Here is a 20,925-nt window from a genome sequence, read left to right as displayed (position 1 = left end):
TGAGAGATGTCATTATACTTTTTTTCCTGACATTAAAACAAAGGAATCTTTCTCTTGCCATCTTAATTCAGAATTTATCAGGCATTTACTAAATCCATCTTGTCATAGCATAGGTTTATGTAGTAATATGCTACAAAGAGGACATCCACATTTTACTGTAATCATTAAATCCTTATTCATAATCGATATTGAGCTATGTAATAACTTCAATACTTACTTGGAAAGCTTTAAATAAAATGCCATCAATCTAAAATAAAATGATAGGTTGTAAGAACAAATATAGAGAGATTATTTGAATAATACAGGTAGGTATCTTCCTTAGTATAGCATGTGTGTTTAAAGCTACCTAGGGTGTAAATTTTGCAAATCATTTAACTTCTTTGTGCCTAAATTAACCTCAACTTTATGATTAAAGTTTCAGTGTGTGCATCATGGATTTGCGAAGAAAACAGAAATTAGTATATGTACAGACTTGATAGCAGAAGTTCATACATAGTAATTTCTCTTTATATATTCAATGCTTAGAAATCTCTTAATTAAAGAAAAAACTAATATGTCTTTAAGTACAATCTAACAGTAAGTGGAGAATTTTGTATTTTGATTGAGATGATAAATGTAGCTCATGATTTATGTTCCCAATGCAGTATTTTCTGGTTTTGAGATAATCAGTCACAGATAACTGACAAAATGACCTCCAAGGATTTGGCAATAGGAATGATCTTCTTATTACAAACCGTATTTGGAATGCTGGGGAATTTCTCACTTTTTTGCCATTGTATCTTCCTTTCCTTCACTGGGTGCAGATTAAGGTCCACAGATTTGATTGTCAAGCACCTGTTAGTAGCCAATTCCTTGGTCCTTCTCTGTAAAGGAATACCACAAACAACGGCAGCATTTGGTTTGAAAGATGTGTTCAATGATTTTGTATGCAAAGTTGTTTTGTATCTTCACAGAGTGGGAAGGGGGGTGTCCATTGGAACCACCTGTCTCTTGAGTATTTTCCAGGCCATCATGATCAGTCCCAGGAATGCCCGGTGGGCAGAGTTGAAATTTAAAGCCCCAAAGTATACTGATTTTTCCCTTTTCCTGTGCTGGATCGTCTACATTGCAGTAAATATTATCTTTCCAGTGCATATGTCCGGCAGACAGAACACCAAAAACATCACAAACCTTAAAAGTTTTGGATTCTGTGCTTCTGTACGTCATGACAAAATCTCAGACTCACTCTACGCAGTGTTGTTATCAGTCCCTGATGCTTTATGTCTGGGGCTCATGCTCTGGGCCAGTGGCTCCATGGTTTGCATCTTGTACAGGCACAAGCAGAGGGTCCAATATATTCATAGGAACAATGTCTCCCTCAAATCCTCCCCTGAGTCCAGAGCTGCCCAAAACATTCTTTTACTGGTGAGCACTTTTGTAACTTTTTATACCCTCTCCTCCATATTTCATGTTTGTATCGCTCTTTTAAATAATCCTAGTTGGTGGCTGGTAGACACCGCTGCACTTCTTAATTCCTGTTTCCCAGCTCTCAGCCCCTTTGTGCTCATGTGTCGTGACCCCAGTGTTTTCAGGTTCCACTCTGCCAAGTAAGACGTACAGAATTCCCCATCTTTTCAGAAATATGTAAATGTACGTTTCTGCAAGATGTTCAGTTATGATTTATACATCTCCTAGTTTATCATAAGAACTGTTATGAAAAGTCACACTTCAAGTGCAGGGAAAAGACAACCTAACCTGCCTTTGCCACAAGAATAAACAAATGATAACAACAATTGAAAATGAAATATTATGCAATTACTATGTAAGTATGTCTTCGAGTATGTAAGTTTCTACCTGATATAGTATATTTTTCCAAAAATTCACTACATATCAAATTGTTGCACAAGTTACATAATAAAGGAAGAGAGTGTGTGTGTGTTTGGGGGGGGGGGATTCAAAATACCTAAAAGAAAATATCCGCATGGAATAATGAAGAAGTAGGGTGTGAAAATGGAATCTGTATTTCAGATTCAGAATCAGAGAATATGATCGTTGTGGGCAAGTTATGATTTTGGTATCTAATGTAATTAGATAAATGGCAGTCATTTGAAATATGATGCTGAGAAGAGAGATTGGCATATATAAAATATTATAGTGTAGAAATGTTCATATAGAACTGAAATAGATCAAACAAGAATGTGAAAAATATGTTTTTGCTGTTTTTTGGAGAGATCAGATGAGTTTGAGAATATGAAAAAATCTGGGTAACTGGTAGAAAATTTCATGGATTTTTGAACTGTAGATGGAAATTTGTGTGTCTTGGGGTGTTTTATTTGATATTATGAGAACATTTCTATTGGGCATTTTGGCAACAAAAATTTTGGGAAGAGCACTCTCATTTCTTTAAGTTAAAGGACATAAGATTTTCACTGAGCCTTTCATTAACCTTGGAGCAGTAGAAGAATAGCCATTTGAAAGAAGAAAAGCATATATCCATTTTTGGTTTATAATGTGGAGTTTATAACTTATTGGATTCTGAATTATCATAATGATGTTTCCTCAACTTTAAGAAACATTTTCTTATATCTCTCTCTCTGTAGTTACATGTAAAGCAGATGTAAAGTGTTAAAATCAAAAAAATTTTAAACATCAGCATCAGTTTGTTGTACATTGAATGTTATGCCAAAATATAAAGAAACACATTTTAGCTCCCCCAAAACATATATATATTTACATATATACATATATTAACATTTTCATGTACATATATATGTGCATATATATAAAACGAGACTATGTTTGATATGAAATAATATTGGAAAAGTATAAATTGAGAAATTAAAATAACAGCAAATTTTGTTTAACTGTAAAGCATATTTAAACTGATGATTTATATCACCAGGCTTGTTACTTTATTTGTTAAAATTATAACTATGTGTAAGTATATATACTGAAATAGTTAATTAGCTGAATTAATGAGAAACTGTTTTAACTGAATAAAATCATAATATGAAATGTAATGAAAATGAGGTTAAAAACTATTCTATTGTAATTATATATTAGTGATATCTCTTTAAAAATATCCTATTTAATATATGCAAATATTGTTTGATATTAATAGGAGCAATAATATACTTAGGAGTAATATAATGATGCCTGTATTTGAGAGTGTATGTCCAAATTTGTTGCGTGCTCTTCATTACATCACACTTAGTTTACTTCCTTGTTCTTTGTATCTTCTGCTTATTTGGTGTTTAAAATTCCACATTTTGCCTTTTTTCTTTGGAGGTTGCAAACTCAGTATCTCTTAGTTTATAACCTAGAAATTAAAGTATACTTTAAAAATTAACCACAGGGTAAAGTTACCCAATATGTTCAACTGCCTTCCTGCAAATATAAAGACAATGCAACTCTAATCTACAGATATAACTTGTTTTATTGTACTTTGCTTTATTGCATTTTGCAGATGTGTAATTTTTTACAAATTGAAGGTTAGTGGCAACCCTGCTTTGGGCAAGTCTGTCAGCACCATTTTTCCAGAAGCTTGTACTTGTTTCTTTCTCTATGTCATATTATGCTAGTTATACTAATATTTCAAATATTTATTTTATTATTATATCTTTTAGGTTATCTGAGATTTTTGGTGCTATTGTTATAATTGTTTGGGGGAGCAACATGACCACATAAGATGGCAAACTTAATAAATGCATGTGATCTGACTGCTCCACTAAGCAATCATTCCCCCATCTCTCTCCCCTTCCTCAGGCCTTCCTATTCCCTGAGACACAACTTTATTGAAATCAAGCCAATTAGTAACCCTAAAATGACCTCTATGTAGTCAAATGAAGAGATGCACATCTCTTACTTTAAATCAAACCTTGAAATTATTAAGCTTATTAAGGAAGGCATGTTGAAAGTTAAGATAGGCCAAAAATGTGGACTCTTGTGCCAACAGTTAGCCAAGTTGTGAAAGTAAATGAAATGTTTTGGAAGGAAATTAAAAGTGCCACTTCAATAGGCACACAAATGATAAGAAAACATAAAACCCATATTGCTGATGTAGAGAAAACCGTAGTGATCAAACCAACACAACATTCCATTGAAGCCAAAATCTAATCTGGAGCAAGGCCCAGCTCTCTGTAATTCTATGAAGGCTGAAAGGAATACAGAAGATGAAAAAGGAAAACTAAGGTAGCATAGGTGACTGCATGAGATCTAAGGAAATAACTCACTTCCAAAGCATAAAAGTGCAATATGAAGCAGCAAGTGCTGAGATAAATGCTGAAGCAAGTTATCTAGAAGATTCAGCTAAGTGCAGATTGAAGGATTTTTTATGTGGAGAAAACAACCTTCTATTGGAAGAATTGACATCTAGGACTTTCATAACTGAAAAGAGAAGTCAGTTTGATTTGACTTCAGTGCTTGGAAGCACGGGCTGACTCTAATATTAGGGGAAAATACAGCTGCTGACTTTAAGTTGAAGCCAGTGCTCACTTACCACACTGAAAATTAGGACCCTTAAGAATTATGCGAAAATGGAATAACAAAGCCTGGCTGACAGCAAATCTGTTAACAACACAGTTTGCTGAATATTTTAAGCCCATTGTTGAGACCTACTGCTCAGAATCAATAATACCATTCTAAATATCACAGTTCATTGACAACACACCTGTTCACCCAAAAGCACTGATGAGTATGTACAATGAAATTCATGACTTTGCCACAACATCCATTTGCAGTGCATGTATCAAGGAGTTAATTTTGACTTTCAAGTCTTATTCTTGAAGAAATAGGTTTTGTAAGACATAACTGCCTTAGATGGTGATTCCTCATATGGATCTGGAAAAGTAAATTGAAAGCCTTCTGGAAAGGATTACTTTTTTTGATACCCTGAAGAACAAACATGGTTCATGGTAGGATATCAAAATATCAACATCAAAAGATGTTTGAAGAAAGGCAAGTCCAACCCTCTTGGATGACTTTGAGGCATTGAAGATGTCAGTGAAGGACATCTCAGCATATGTGAAAATAGCAAGATAACTAGAATTAAATGTGGAACCTGAAGAAGTAACTGAATTGTTGCAATCTCATATCAAAACGTGAATAGATAAGGAGTTGTTTTTTTATGTATGAGGAAAGAAAGAGGTTTCTTGAGATGGAATTTTCTGGTGAAGATCCTGTGAACATCGTCAAAATGACAAGAAGAGATTTAGAACATTACACCAACTTCATTGATAAAGTAGCAACAGGCTTTGAAAGGATTGATTTCAATTTTGAAATAATGTCTACTGTGTATAAAATGCTATCAGACAGCATGGCATACTACAGAGAAATCTGTTGTGAAATAGTCAATCAATGCAACAAAATTAATTATTGTCTTATTTTAAGAAATTGTTACAGCCAATCCAAACTTCAGCAACCTCCACTGTTACCATTCAGCAGCCATTTACATATAGGAAAGACCTTCTACCAGGAAAAAGGTAATGACTTGTTGAAGGATCAGAAGATGATAAGCATTTTATTTTAGCAATAAAGAGTTTTTAAATGAACCTATGTACATTTTTTTAGATGTAATGCTATTACACACTTCATAGACCAAGGTACAGCATAAACATAGCTTATAATCACTGGGTAACCAAAAATTTTGTTTAATCACTGTATTGTGATATTCATTTTATTGTGGTTGTCTGGCATCAAACCTACAAAATCGCTAAGTTGTGTCTGTCCTAATGCTCTACCAGCCGTTTACGTTGCTTTTATGTATTTAGGACTATTTATAAGATGTATGTATTGATATTACATGGAGAACTTCCAAATCCTGAGCAAACTACTTGTATTAGTCTGCCAATGCAGTGTCAATGCAAAGTACCAGAAATCTTTTGGTTTTTATAAAAGGTATTTTATTTGAGTTAAAAACTTATTGTTACAAGGCCCTAAAGAGTTCAGTTCAAGTTGCTTTCCCACCAGAGTCAGTTGCCAAATGTTGAAGCAAGCTGGCCAGTGATCTCTGTGTGGGTTCAGCCTTCCCCTCTGTTCTTCCTCTCTCTCAGCTGCAGGCTGGCATAAGGCCTGTCACTCAGGGCTTCCTCTTTCTCCCAACATAGAGCTCATTTATTTCTGGGCCTTCTGTATCAATTTCAGCTGTATGGTTCTGTTTCCAAGGTCAGCTGCAAACTACCAGACAAATGACTTATCTCTCCCTGGGACCCCAGGATAAACTTTGTCAGAGCTCTCTCTCTTCCCAACATTTCTTCTTGAGCGTCAATTTATATTGGTCCACCAAGAGTCAGGGAGTCAACCTGAGTCAAGTGTTACTCACATGGTAGGATCAAAGCCCTACTCTTAAGAGGTAACTTAATTAAGGACCCCTCAAATGAATTTAATATTATCAAATGAATTTAATAATCAAAGGGCAACACACCCAGAAGAATAGAATAGTTTACAAACATAATATTTCTCATTTTGGGATTCACAGAAATAATTGCAAACTGTAACACCACCCAAACCAGAATACTGATATGCTCTAGTATCATTTTATGTTTCCTCCGTGCCACTATCCACACTGGAAACACTAGTCTGACAGCTATTACCACTGAGCAGTTCCTTCTGTTTTTTACTTTATATAAATGGAATCATTTAGCACTAATGTTTTTGTACGTTGAATTTCCATTCCTTATGTTTTTTGTGACAAAATGTACTGCTACAAGTTCTTGTGGATCATTCATTAGGATTGTTGTATAAAATTCCATTGTATCATTATCAAATATTTAATATAATAATTCCATTGGTTATGTGCATGTGAATAATTTTCATTATGGAGCTAGGATCATTAGTGTAGGTATTCAAATGGCAGAATTTGTGTTTTGGTGAAATGTATGAGTTTTTGTAACCTCTATGTGTTTACTGAAATTATTCATCATGTTTACATCCATTCTGACATAGATGATGATGCCAAACTGTTTTCCTATATTTCTGTAGCAATTTTCACACCCACCTTAAGTGGATGAGATTTCTTATTTATCCACATCATTATCCACATTTGATTATTTTTGTCATTTTCATTTTAGCCTTCTGGTTGTTGTGTCATGCTACAAGTTAATGGTTTACTAAAGAAGTTGAACATGTTTTCACATGTTTATCAGCCCCTTGCTGACTCTTTCTGGGAAATGCCTGTTCATTTACTCTGTCCATTTTTTCTCAGTTGAATTTTCTTTCATTCTCTTTTCAGTTTGTAAACATTCTTTATGTACTCTGGAAACAAGTTCTTAACTTCTCTGTCCCCGATTCTCTTTCTCTCTCTCTGATAAGCTCTTAATTCTACTAAAATCTAATTTGCATACACCCCTTTAAATTTTTTTCCTTTATGAATATTTTTCTTTTCTAATGCCATAATGCCATTGTTTTCTTATAAATATTTCATTATTAGTCTTTAAAATTTCAATCAGCCATTCATTAAGAATGGACTTTTTATGTGGTGGGAGTATGGATTGATGTTTTCCCAAAAACAACTATAAATACAGTTCATTCTGAAAATAAATCATAATTTGATTTCATTTGCTCTCACTTGCCATTGTGTCAAATAGGTTAACATCTCCCCATCCTTGGAGATGTTTATTCATACTATTTCTACCTATCATCTTATTTTTAGCAATCCCACTTTGTCACACCAGCAAGATGGGACTTGGAGAAAAAAGTCTTCAAAATCTTTTTGGTCATAGGATTGATTTTTCCCATATTTTAATGTGAAAGTTGTCCCTATTAGGATATATTTCTCAGTGGGTACCTCAGCTTTTTCACGTATGCATCAACTTTATTTCAAAATAAATTTTTAATGATTCTTGTAGTGCAAGCCAGCTTTCAAGATGTTAGTAAATTATTTCTCTGGGGCATGGGTCGTATTAATTACCTGGTGATTGTAATATAGGTAAATCCTTCCACTGAGGAAAAACTAGGGCAAACTTCATGATAATGCAGTTAAAAATTGGGGGATTCTGGGAAGTGGACATGACTCAACTGACAGTGTCCATCTGCCATATAGAGGTTCCAGGGTTTAATTCCTTGGGCCTCCTGACCCATGTGGTAAGCCGGCCCATGCATGGTGCTGCTGTGTGCAAGGAGTGCTGTGCCATGTAGGGGCGCCCCAGGGTTGGGGTGCCCCATGCGCAAGGAGTGCACCCCATGGGGAGAGCCACCCCACGTGAAAAAAACACAGCCCACCCAGGAGTGTTGCTGCATGGAGAACTGATGCAGCAAGATGACTCAACAAGAAAGAGATGCAGTTTCCCAGTGCCCCTGAATTAATATAAGTGGATGCAGAAAACACACAGTGAATGGACACAGAGAGCAGAAAACGGAGTCAAGGGGAGAGAAAGAAAGAAAATAAATCTTTAAAAAACAAAATTGAGGGAGTCATATGCCCAAGTCCCTCACTTATAGCACAAATCTATTATTTGTGCAGCATATACCTGAGTTCCTTTGTATTAACATCATGGAACTTGCAGGGGGAAAGAGTGAGCAAGAGAATAATATTAACATGAAGATATTGTTGCCAGTTCTGCAAGGAAAAATAAAGCCTTTTGTTTCAGATCCAGAATCCTCATGCCTTCTGCCAGCATCCATGAAACCGACTGTCTAGTTTGTTAGCTTGCAAATAGGGTTGAATATAAAATCATACATATTCTTTGATAATGTCTGTGATGAAGATATAATGCTGACAGAAACCTAATATCTGGAAGAGCAAAGGACAAGGACACTTTGTGGTTATGGTGTGAGAAGCCTCCCTTGAACTAATAGAAAATTCTCTAACCCAATGTTGGGTGAGGTGGAGCGAAGGGCCCTGCACATTTAATGGGGAAACTGTGGGAAAGGCAGGATTGAAAGAGGTAGCTACATGTGCTTTGTTTACTGTCTACTCTCCTTCTGCAGCAGGAGGAACCATCAAGAAATTTTGTTCATTCTCTTCTTGGCAGGAGAAAGGTCAAGCAGTCCCCAAAACTGATGGTTAAGGTAAATCAAAATAATGATTTGAGGTCATGTGGGTGATCTGCGAATAGTCACTAGGTCGCTAGGCATGAAAAGGGAATGCGTCTTGCTCACTCTGACACTTTGTGTCCCTTGATGTCTTCCTCCACCTGCAACCCGACCTCCAAATCTTTAAGGAAAAGTTGAATTTGTGTGGGATTTGAGGGAGAGAAGGGTTTAGAACTTTTATAGTCCTTTTGGATACTCGTGCCAAATTTGTCATCTTTTATCAAAGACCCAGGGGAGGGATGTTACATGCAGAGGGTGTTAATCATGGCTAGGGATGTGGAATTGAGCATGGCTGCAAGCAGTCAGAAAGAAAGATGCCCCGAAACCTTGGTATTCTCCAGGTGCTGCAAGGCACAAGACTTTAAGATGAGAATTCTAAGAAAAAGGAGAGAAATAGGAAAAATCTCCTCATCCTGGCGCTATTCCCCCATGGTTGCCTCATTTGGCTCCTTAAGATCTCCAAGCTCCTGCCTAGGGGATACACTAATCTTGCTGCAGCCTTTGACTCATGCTGGTGTTAAACTCTTTCATCTGTGTTCATTGTAATAAAAATTAATATAATAAAATAAAATAAAAACACCCAAACTCAACTGGTAGGGTTTTCACAAGGTGCACAATGAGGGAACAGAATTTATCTGATGATATAGATGGGGTCTTATGAGATAATTCAACATCCAGTTTACTTTTTTTCATGAGAATCGATTTTTGGAATTAATGTATTATATACTTTACTTCCCTGTCCCATAATGCCGCAGGGGATTATCCTAATTGTGGCAAGTTGCCAGTAGAGAAGTATTGATGAGATAAACTCCCCTATCATTTGCTCTCAGTGGGCAGGTAAGAATGAAGCATGTGCACCTCTACCTTGTGATTACAACTTTTCAATCTGTAGATGATGTTCTATTTGTTGGAAAGTCAGAAGCTTCAGTCCCAATAGCCCTGCAGTAGACATTATCTTATGATCTCCAGGGAGGGGGAAAAAAAGAAAAAAAGAACAAAACAAAGAAATCCAGAAACCTGACTCCTAGTTAAATATTATTGAATGTATTTAGGAGGATTTACACTACTCAATTCTTCAAGGAAAATTGTGACAGTATTTTGTCATTTGCAGCTGCTGGCAAATGGAGGCAGACTTTAACTAGAGATATCCCTTGTAGCTACTTCTTTTTTTTTTTTTGAGTTTTTTTTTATCAAATTCTACTCAATTTATTCATTTTTTAAAAAATATTACATTAAAAAAATATGAGGACTCCATTCACCCCTACCACCCCCACCGCACCACTCCCCCCACAGTAACACTCTCCCCCATCATCATGACATATCCATTGCATCTGATGAGTACATCTCTGGGCATCGTTGCACCCCATGGCCTGTGGTCCACACCATAGCCCACACTCTCCCACGTTCCATCCAGTGGACCATGGGAGGACAAACAATGTCCAGCAGTTGTCCCTGGAGCACCACCCAGGACAACTCCAAGTCCTGAATATGCCTCCATATCTAATCTCTTCCTCCCATTCCCCACACCCAGCAGCGACCATGGCCACTTTCTCCACACCAATGCCACATTTTCTCGATTATTAACCACAATAGTTCATGAATAGAATATCATTAAGTCCACTCTATTACTTAATATATTCCTCCTTCCTGTGGACCTTGGCTTGGTTGTGTACATTCCACATCTATGTCAAGAGGGGGCTTAGATTCCACATGGATACTGGATGCAGTCCTCCTGCTTTCAGTTGTAGGCACTCTAGTCTCCATGGTGTGGTGGTTGACATTCTTCAACTCCATGCTAGCTGAGTGGTGTAAGTCCAATAAATCAGAGTGTAGAAGCTGAAGTCTGTTGAGGCTCAGGGCCTAGCTATCATATTGTCAGTTCAGAGATTCAAATCCCCTAGATATATCTTAAACCCCAGCCCCAACTACAATTCCAGTAAAGTAGCATAAAAGGCTTGTGAAAAGAGATCCCATCTGAGTCCAGATCCATCATGCAGAAACACCAGCTCCAAAGAAGGGCCAACTGACATGGCAGTGAACCCGATCTGCCATGAACATAGAACCTGTGGGTCTCTTTAGCCCTCAAAAGGACCAATACTTGCAGTTGTATCTACTTTATCATCTCTGAGACTCTGCTCAGGTGTGCATAAGGGCAATCCTTCTGACAACCTTCATACTCTTTTTTAGAGACTCATAGCCATATAAACTCATTTGTCCTTTCCATTTCCCCCTTACCTTAGGTCAAACAGCATTTTTAATTCTTGTTATTATATGCAGACAGGGATATTCTGCTGGTCCGCGTTGAACCTTTAATTCAAGGTCATTTTCTAGTTACATCATCAGCTGGTACTTGGTAGTGATCCCTTGGTGCCAGAGAGGCTCATCCCCGGGTGTCCTGTACCACACTGGGGGGAAAGCATTGCGTTTACATGCTGAGTTTGGCTTCGAGACTGGCCACTTTTGAGTAACACGGAGGCTGTCAGGAGGGAACTCTTAGGCACAGTGCTGCTCTAGGCCTTGTTCTTATTTCAGGTGTATAGGCTCACAAGCATAGTCATTAGTATCAGGGGCTCACTGTTGGACCCTCATTCCTTCCTGGTCCTTACCGTTGCACCTGGGGGACTGCTGCTACTCCGTGAGGGACCACGGCAGAGCCCCCCCACCCAGCCAGGAATCCAGTACCCCCCCAGCTGTTGTTTTTAATTGTTTCCACTATGAGTATATCCAAACATTTCCATGCAACCTGGACACATGCCCTGTATAACTCCCTGTCAACCAAATATCGCCTGTCAATAACATCCCATACCAGTATTCCTCCGCTGCCATTGTTGAACCACTCTGTGATCCAAAACTTCCTGAAATGTGAAGCCCAATATAATGTCAGGTTCCCTTACTAGTAAAATGGAATATAGCGATGAGTTTAAAGGTTAGATATAGAATACATATTTGCGGCCACCCCTCGGGCTGAAGTGTGGTTTACTGACCTGGCGGGGGGCGGCGGCCGCGGTAGGCCTATTCCAAACCGCTGCCCCCATAATAGGGTGGTTGGTCGGGCCCACCGCCACCCCTGAAGGAAGCTCGGCATGGGCACAGAGTGCCCTCGGGTCTCCCCTTCTCGGCAGCCATGCTTCCGCGGTCGCCCCTCCTCCCGGATGGCGCCACACGATGCCTTATGGGGCAGCACCCTTCTTCTTCTTTCTCTCTGCGCAGGCGCAGTGCGGAAGATTCCAGTCCGCCTTTTCCCCTCCCCCCGACAGCAGCAACAGCCAGGCGTGGGCGGGAAACTCAAGTCTGCCCTCTACCCCAGCAACAGCAGCCACCAATCCCTAAACCCTGCCACTTCCCCCAGCAACAGCAACAGCCAATCCCTAACCACCATCCCTCCCCCTTCCAGTACCTCCCACTGACCTTTCTCCGGCAACCAATCAGAACAGGGCGTGGCTTCGACCAATCAGCCTTCCCCAGCCCCTATAAAACTGTTGCCTCTCCCTCAATAAAGTTGGACTTGTGTGTTTACCTTGTCTCCGCGGTAGTTCTTCTGCTGTGTGCCCTCCAGTCCTGAGAGCCCCCGACAAGGGCCTGGCCTCCCTTGTCCCCAGTTCGTCGCCTGCTTCTCCGGGCGACCCCTTCGTCGCCGGCTTCGCCGGGCGACCCCGTCAGCCGAACCGCGCAACCCCTGTGAGACCGACCCCTCGTCTGCTGCCGGACCGACCCCTCGTCCCAAGTGGGACCGACCCCTTGTCCTAAGCTGGACCGACCCCTCATCCGCAGCCAGACCCCACCTCTACTGACCGAGCAAGCCGCCGCACATATTGATTTGGAAAAATTCTACATCCTATCTTTTTCTTTTCTTTTTTCCTAATTATTGAGCGTATCTTCACAAGAGCCTTAGATCACAGTAATTCATATATAGAATATACAGTACTCCTGCATATCCATTATAAAACCTTTTCCCTTCCACAGCAATAATCTTTTAACTTATTCATATCATATTTACTGAAACTGATGTAAAGATATTGAGACAATAGCTTTCAAACAAGGTAATATTTGTGTTTACATTGTGGTTTATACTTTAGGATATACAGTATTCTAAATTTTTTAGTTATCCTATGTTTTACCTTATGGTTTACATTATTAGTCTGTCATCCCCTATATGTTTTTGGTGTAATATTACATGTTTTATATCCATCCTTGTGTACTCTTATGAAGCACTTCTTTTGCCCTCACAGTTACTTTGGTTCCATCTATTCAATATCTATTTCCCCCTCCCCTTGGGGCCCACAGTGACAGTCAATCTTCATTTCTTGAGAAGCCATGTTCAGAGATACTTGCAACAGTGTTGAGGGCTTGACTTGCTCAACTGCCCTAATGCCCTAGGAGCCACCATTCCTCTTGAGAGATACAGTTCCCCCTATTTGATGGCATTAGTCCTCCCCAGGATGTGGGTCTACCTTCACTCTCATTTTATGGGTTTCTACCCAATTGTATAACCCACTGTGGCAAAATGAGCATTCAGATATTCCCAAGGAGTCTGTCCTGCATCAGATTATCCCCTTTGATTATCTTAAACAGGTAACTTCCCTAATTATATTTTGAAAAGGTTTTCTCAGCATTATACTCTCAACCAACACCTGACAATCTCCTATGTTCATATGTTGTCCCACCCTCCCCCCAATTTCTTGGGCAATATTACCCATCTACCCATCCCTAGCCCCCCTCAAACCTGCGAAGCCCCACCCAAAGGTAACCCTATGCCCCCATTTTATCCCTTCCTTGTGCACATACTTACCTTCAGCTTATCATAGATTTCACCCATGTAGATGTCAGCTTACATCCTTCCTCTACCCCCCAATTTCCTGTAAGCCTCTCTTGCAGTCTCTAGCTCTCTGAGTCAGCTTGCTTATTTCATATCATTGAGGTCATGGAGTATTTATCCTTCAATGCCTGGGTTGCTTCACTCAACATAAGGTTCTCAAGATTCATCCATGTTATCACATGTGTTTGTAATGTATTTGTTCTTAAAGCCGAATAGTATTCCATTGTATGTATATACCACATTTATTGATCCACTCATCTGTTGATGGGCATTGGGTTGATTCCAACTTTTGGCGATAGTGAACAATGCTGCTATGAACATTGGTGTGCATATATAGGTTTGTGTCCTTGTTTTCAGTTGTGCTGGGTATATACCCAGCAGTGGTATTGCTGGGTCATACGGCAAATCTATGGTTAGATTTTGAGAAACCGTCAAACTGTCCTCCAGAATGGTTGGATCCTTCTGCATTCCCACCAGCAGTGGATGAATTTTCCCATTTCTTCACATCCTCTCCAGCATTTGTATTCTTCTGTTTTTTTTTTCATAGTGCCAATCTAATGGGAGTAAGATGGTATCTCATTGTAGTTTTGATTTGCATTTCCCTGATAGCTAAAGATTTGGAGCATTTTTTCAAGTTCTTTTTAGCCATTTGTATTTCTTCTTTGGAGAAGTGTCTGTTTGAATCTTTTTCCCATTTTTTAAATGGGTTGTTTATTTTTTTATTTTCAAGATAAGGAGTTCTTTATATATGCAAGTTATAAGTCTCTTATTGGATATATAGTTGCCAAATATTTTCTCCCATTGTGTAGGTTCTCTTTTTGTTTTCTTGACAAACTCCTTTGAGGTGCAGAAGGCTTTAATTTTGAGGAAGTCCCATTTATCTATTTGTTCTTTTGCTGCTCGTGTTTTTGGTGTGAAGTTCATCAAGCCATCTCCTATTACAATGTTGTGTAGATGTTTCCCTACATTGCTTTCCAAGGTATTTATGGTCTTGGCTCTTATATTTAGGTCTTTGGTCCATCTTGAGTTGATCTTTGTATAAGGTGTGAGATCGTAATCCTCTTTCATTCTTCCACATATGGATATCCAGTTCTCCAGGCACCATTTGTTGAATAGGCTATTCTCTCCCTGTTGAGAGGGTTTGGTGGCTTTATCGAATATTAAATGGCTATATAGATAAGGTTCTATATCAGAACTTTCATGTCGATTCTATTTGTCTGTGTGTTCCTCCTTATGCCAATAACATGCTGTTTTCACTACTGTAGCTTTGTAGTATGTTTTAAAGTCAGGAAGTGTGATTCCTCCAATTTCGTATTTCTTTTTCAATATGTCTTTGGCTATTCGGGGCCTCTTTCCTTTCCAAATAAATTTCATAGTTAGTTTTTCTAGTTCCTTAAAGAAGGCTGTGTTGATTTTTATTGGGATTGCATTGAATGTTTAGATCAGTTTTGGTAGGATAGAGATCTTAATAATATTTAGTCTTCCTATCCATGAACAGGGAATATTCATCCTTTTATTTAGGTCTTCTTTGATTTCCTTGAATAGTCTTGTATAGTTCTCAGTGTATAAGTTTTTCACATCTTTAGTTAGATTTATTCCTACATATTTGATTTTTTTTTACTATTGTGAATGGTATTTGTTTCTTGATTTCCTCCTGATCTTGCTCATTATTGGTGTACAGAAATGCTACTGATTTTTGCGCATTGATCTTATAACCTGTGACTTTACTAAACTCATTTATGAGTTCTAGTAGCTTTGTTGTAGACCTCTCAGGGTTTTCTATGTATAGGATCATGTCATCTGCAAATAATGAAATTTTGACTTCTTCCTTTCCAATTTGAATGCCTTTTATATCTGGTTCTTGCCTCAGTGCTCAAGCAAGTACTTCTAAGACAATGTTAAATAGAAGGGGAGACAGTGGGCATCCTTGTCTTGTTCCTGACATTACAGGGAAGAATTTTTGGATTTCTCCATTGTAAACGATGTTGGCTGTAGGTTTTTCATGTATACTCTTTATCATGTACAAAAATTTCCTTGAATTCTCATCTTTTGGAGTGTTTTTATCAAGAAAGGGTGCTGAATTTGTCAAATGCTTTTTCTGCATCTGTAGATATAATCATGTGATTTTTTTCCTTCAATCTGTTTATATGGTGTATTACATTGATTGATTTCCTTATGTTGAACCATCCTTGCATACCTGGAATGAATCCCACTTGGTCGTGGTATATAATTCCTTCAATGTGTTGTTGAATACAATTAGCAAGTATTTTGTTAAGTATTTTTGCATCCAGGTTCATTAGAGAAATTGGTCTGTAATTTTCCTTTCTTGTGATGTCTTTGTTTGGTTTTGGTACTAGGGTAATGTTGGCATCATAGAAGGAGTTAGGCAATGTTCCTTCTGTTTCAATTTTTTGGAAGAGTTTCAGCAGGATTGGTGTTAATTCTTCCCAGAAAGTTATGTAGAATTCATCTGTGAAGCCATCTGGCCCTGGGCTCTTCTTAGTTGGGAGATTTTTAATAACTGATTCTATCTCTTTACTTATGATTGGTTTGTTGAGATCATCAATTTCTTCTTTTGTCAATATATGATGCTTTTGTGTTTCTAGGAATATGTCCATTTCCTCTGAATTCTCATTTTTGTTGGAATATAGTTTTTCAAAGTATCCTCTTATGATAGTCTTTATTTCTGTGGGGTCAGTGGTGATATCTCCTTTCTCATTTCTCATTTTGTGTATTTGCATCTTCTCTCTTTTTTTCTTTGTTAGTCTCGCTAAAGGTTTGTCAATTTTATTGATCTTCTCAAAAAACCAGCTCTTGGTCTTGTTTATCTTTTCAAGTGCTTTCTTATTTCCTACTTCATTTACTTCTGCTCTTATCTTTGTTATTTCCTTCCTTCTTCTTCCTGTTGGATTACTTTTTTGTTTTTGTTTTTCTAATTCCTCCAAATGTGCAGTTAGTTCTTCAATTTTTGCTCTTCTTTTTTAATGTATGAATTTATGACTATAAATTTCCCTCTCAGTACTGCTTTTGCTGCATCCCATAAATTTTGGTATGTTGTGTTAACATTATCATTTGTTTCAAGGTAGTCATTGATTTCTTTTGAGATTTCCTCTTTGACCCACTGTTTTTCTAAGAGTGTGCTGTTTAATTTCCATATCTTGGTGTGAAATCTGGGCCTTGGCCCTTGTAGATTTGCAGCTTCACTCCACTGTGGTCATAGATATTATTTTGTATGATTTTGATCTTTCTGAATTCATTAAACCTTTCTTTGTGGCCTAGCATATGGTCTATCTTGGAGAATGATCCATGAGCACTTGAGAAAAATGTATATCCTGCTATGTTTGGGTGTAGTGATCTATATATATCTGTTACATCCAGCTCCTCTAATATACTGTTCAAATGTTTTGTTTCTTTAGTGATTCTCTTTTGAGATATTCTGTCCAGAGTTGATAGTGGTGTATTAAAATCCCCCACTATAATTGTAGATGCATCTATTCTTTCACTTAGTTTTTCCAGAGTTTGCCTCACATATTTATAGGCACCCTTGTTAGGAGCATAAATATTTATGATTGTTCGTTCTTCTTGACAGATTGTCCCTTTCAATAATATGTAGTATCCTTCTTTGTCTCTCACAATTGTTTCATATTTAAAGTCTATTTTGTCTGATATTAATATAGCACCTCCTGCGTTTTTTTGGTTATTGTTTGCTTGTAAGAATGTTTTCCAAACATTCACTTTCAGCCTCCATGAATCTCTGGGTCTAAGATGTGTCTCCTGTAGACAGAATATAGATGGGTCATATTTCCTTATCAGATGTCCCAGTCTGAATCTTTTGATAGGTGAGTTTATTCCATTGACATTCAGTGTTATTACTTTCAAGGAATTATTTATATTAGCCATATTTTGATTGGATTTGTGTTTGTTATATTTTGTTTGTTTGATTTTTTCTTCTCTTTTTATCTTTTTTGTTGCTCTTACACTCTCTTCTAACTCTACCTGTCCTGTTTTTTCCTTTCTTCCTGCAGAACTCTCTCTAGAATTTCTTGAAAGGGAGGTTTCTTGTTGGCCTACTCTTTCAATTTCTGTTCATCTGTGAATATTTTGAACTCTCCATCATTTTTGAATGCTAGTTTAGTTGGCTAAAGAATTCTTGGTTGGAAATTTTTTTCCTTTAGTACTTTGACTATATCATTCCACTGACTTCTTGCCTCCATGTTTTCCGATGAGAAATCAGCACTTAATCTTATGGAGCTTCCCATGTATGTGATGGTTTTCTTTTCTCTTGCTGCTTTTAGAATTTTCTCTTTGTCTTGAGCGTTGGATAATTTGACAAGTATATGTCTTGGGGTGGGTCTGTTAGGGTTTATGATGTTTGGGGTGCTTTGTGCTTCTTGGATATGTACATCTGTCTCTTTCAGTAGATTTGGGAAGTTTTCAGCCATTATTTCCTGCAACACTCTTTCTGACCCCTTTCCCTTCTCTTCTCCTTCTGTGATGCATATTATATATATGTATGTTTGTGCATTTTGCATTGTCATTCACATCCCTAAGTCCTAGCTGGATTTTTTCTATCTTCTTAATGATCAATTTACTATCTGTTTGATTTCCAATGTACTGTCTTCCACATCACTAATTCTCTGCTCTGCCTCTTCTAATCTGCTGCTATTTGCTGTCAGTGTGTTTTTGATTTCTTGAACTGTGGTGTTCATTCCCATCATATCTGTTATCTTTTTGCGTATGTCTGCAATTTCCCCTCCAAATGTTGTCTTCATATTGTTAACCTCTTCCTTTACTTCATTAAATTTGTCTGTGATATATGCTCTGAGACCTTTAATTACGTGTGTGAAGTTCTGCTCCCCTTCCTGGTTTTTAGTTTGTTCATTGGATTCAGCCATGTTTCCCTCATTACTGGTTTGGTTTGTAGTTTTTTGTTGCTGCCTGGTCATCATTTTATCTTGATGGGTTTAATCAGTTCCTTAGCTTCTTCGTCTAGTCTTGGGGATTAATTAGCTGTTGTTTTTGCACAAGTGTGATATTGTCTCTTTGTCACTTTGTTCTTCTTATTCTAATTTCTTTATGCTGGCTGAGTTAACTTTGAAGGAAAGTATTAGGGCCAGGGAAAGGCACATGTGTAAGAAAGGAAAATGTGTAAAGTAGTATTGGTGATATATGTTAACAGAGCAACAATATGAGATCTGGGAGGATGGATATTAGATTCATGTAAGTTGTGTACAGTTATAGCAGTAGGTAGAGTACCTATAATGAGGTAGTCGACTGAATATGGGAGGAATATGGTATGAATTAAAAAGCTAGTGTTTTCGTGAGAGAGGGAAAGAGAAAAGAAAGGCAATAGTTTCAAGTGTGGATAAAAGACAGAAAACAAAACAAAGGTATTAGAAATTAAGAGTTAGACAATTTGGGGATCAAAGAAAGGGGGCTGGAATATAGGAGAGACAGTAGATGATGGAGGATATCAAGATGTGGGTGAAAGGGGATAGTGTAGGTAGCCAAAATCAATTCACACAAAATGAGGCAATGGAGGATGAGGAAACCCAGAAAATGTGAGGTGCAGTACCTATTGTATAATTAAGATAAAATATAATAAGAAGACAATATGGGACAAGAGAGAAAAAAAAGAGAGAAGAAAGAAAGAAAGAAAAATTGGTGTGTGTAAAGGGAGGGGAACAAGTAAGGAAAAGAAAAAAAGTTATAGAACAACCACAACAGCAACAAAAAATATAACCCTAAATAAATGAAGAAAAAAAAAAAGACTTTGGGGGATACAATGGGAGAGAAGACTAGGAGATAATGCAATGTTCACAACCAGGACAATAAAAAATAAAAAATAAAATAAAAATTAAAAAAACAAAAAACAAAAAATGCAAACGTTGAGGGCTAGGACATTCAAGGACCTCAGATGGACCTCAGGGCATGGTGGATTCAGGGATGGAAATTCTGTGATATTGCAGACTCAAGAGGTGTGAGTCTCTGGGGTGTGGGCCACCACTGTTTAGGGGTCATAGACCTGGCAACCTCAAATCCGGTTAACAGGGAGCCTGGGAGCACCGCAGTGCAACACAGCCTTCAGGGATCCCTGCAGCTGGTTGCCAGCCCTATGGGGGAGGTCACATCTACAAACTCTGACCTATGTGTCAGAAACCTGCAATTCACCCTCTCACTAGGGTCTCTTCTGTGGCTGTATCACCAATTCCACTTCAGGACTCCTCCCACCCTGTAAGCCCCCGAAACAGCCACCTGGGGGCGCCTCTACACTGCAGCTGATTTAATAATGCTGCAGATCAGTAGCCAGGCCCACGGGGCAGTGCTCCAGCCAAAAGCGCTGATATCAGTGTCTGAAACTGAAATTCCCACGCTTCACAAAATATTCCCCTAATCGGCTTCCAGATGGCTCCCACCTTACCAGCCCCTGAAACAGCCTCCTGGTGATGTCTCTTTTTTGCAAGCGATTTAAGGCAGCTGCAGATTGGCAGCTGGCCTTGGGGGCGGGGCTCTAGCCGGAAGCACTATTATTTGTGTCCGCAATCAAAAATTCCCTGTCTCACAATAAAACTCCCGTCTGTCTCCCCAAATCAGTCTGCAAAGTCCTCCTGCCCTGTTACCCCCCAGTATCCCGCTTAGGACTTATGAATTCTCCAGTACCACAGAGCCTCCAGGAATCACTGCTGCGGTGCCGGTGCCGTGGCTTCACCCACCCCAGGAGGGAGCGTCCTGCATGCAGCCCCCACCTCCGTGTAATAGAGGCTCAATTTTATCTTATACATGAATTTTCTTTGTTACCTTCCAACCAAATCAGTGTCCAGACACCTCCTGCCCTGCAATATCCTGAAACAGCCTGGTCCTGAAGAATTTCCAACGCTGCCCAGCTGCTTCTTTGCAGGAGAGATTATCAGGTGCACACACTCAACCACCATCTTGCCCCGCCCCCCTACTTATTCTAAAGTACCAGTCACACTGCATTTGAAAGTCAGGCACGAGCTTGATACTTAGCTCTAGTCAAAATTGAAATTTGACATATAAAAGATTGGGTCTCCACCCATAATATCTCAATTTCAGGGTCAACTTGGACTCTATGACCAATA

General features: G+C 38.5%; 1 protein-coding gene across 1 annotated transcript in view; it reads left to right on the top strand.

Moving 5' to 3' along the window:
- Nucleotides 1–684: 684 nt before the first annotated feature.
- Nucleotides 685–20,925, top strand: part of LOC131276680 (vomeronasal type-1 receptor 4-like) — a 31,338-nt gene continuing 11,097 nt past the window's right edge. Inside the window, exons 1-2 of the mRNA XM_058290194.1 lie at nucleotides 685–1,586; nucleotides 3,446–3,470. Of these exons, the coding sequence (XP_058146177.1) occupies nucleotides 688–1,586; nucleotides 3,446–3,470 (924 nt within the window). The 5' untranslated portion in view covers nucleotides 685–687. The remainder of the gene's footprint in view (nucleotides 1,587–3,445; nucleotides 3,471–20,925) is intronic.

This window comes from Dasypus novemcinctus, chromosome 30 (assembly GCF_030445035.2).
Source record: "Dasypus novemcinctus isolate mDasNov1 chromosome 30, mDasNov1.1.hap2, whole genome shotgun sequence".
NCBI classification, from domain to species: domain Eukaryota; kingdom Metazoa; phylum Chordata; class Mammalia; order Cingulata; family Dasypodidae; genus Dasypus; species Dasypus novemcinctus.
This window is presented reverse-complemented; position numbering and strand designations above follow the sequence as displayed.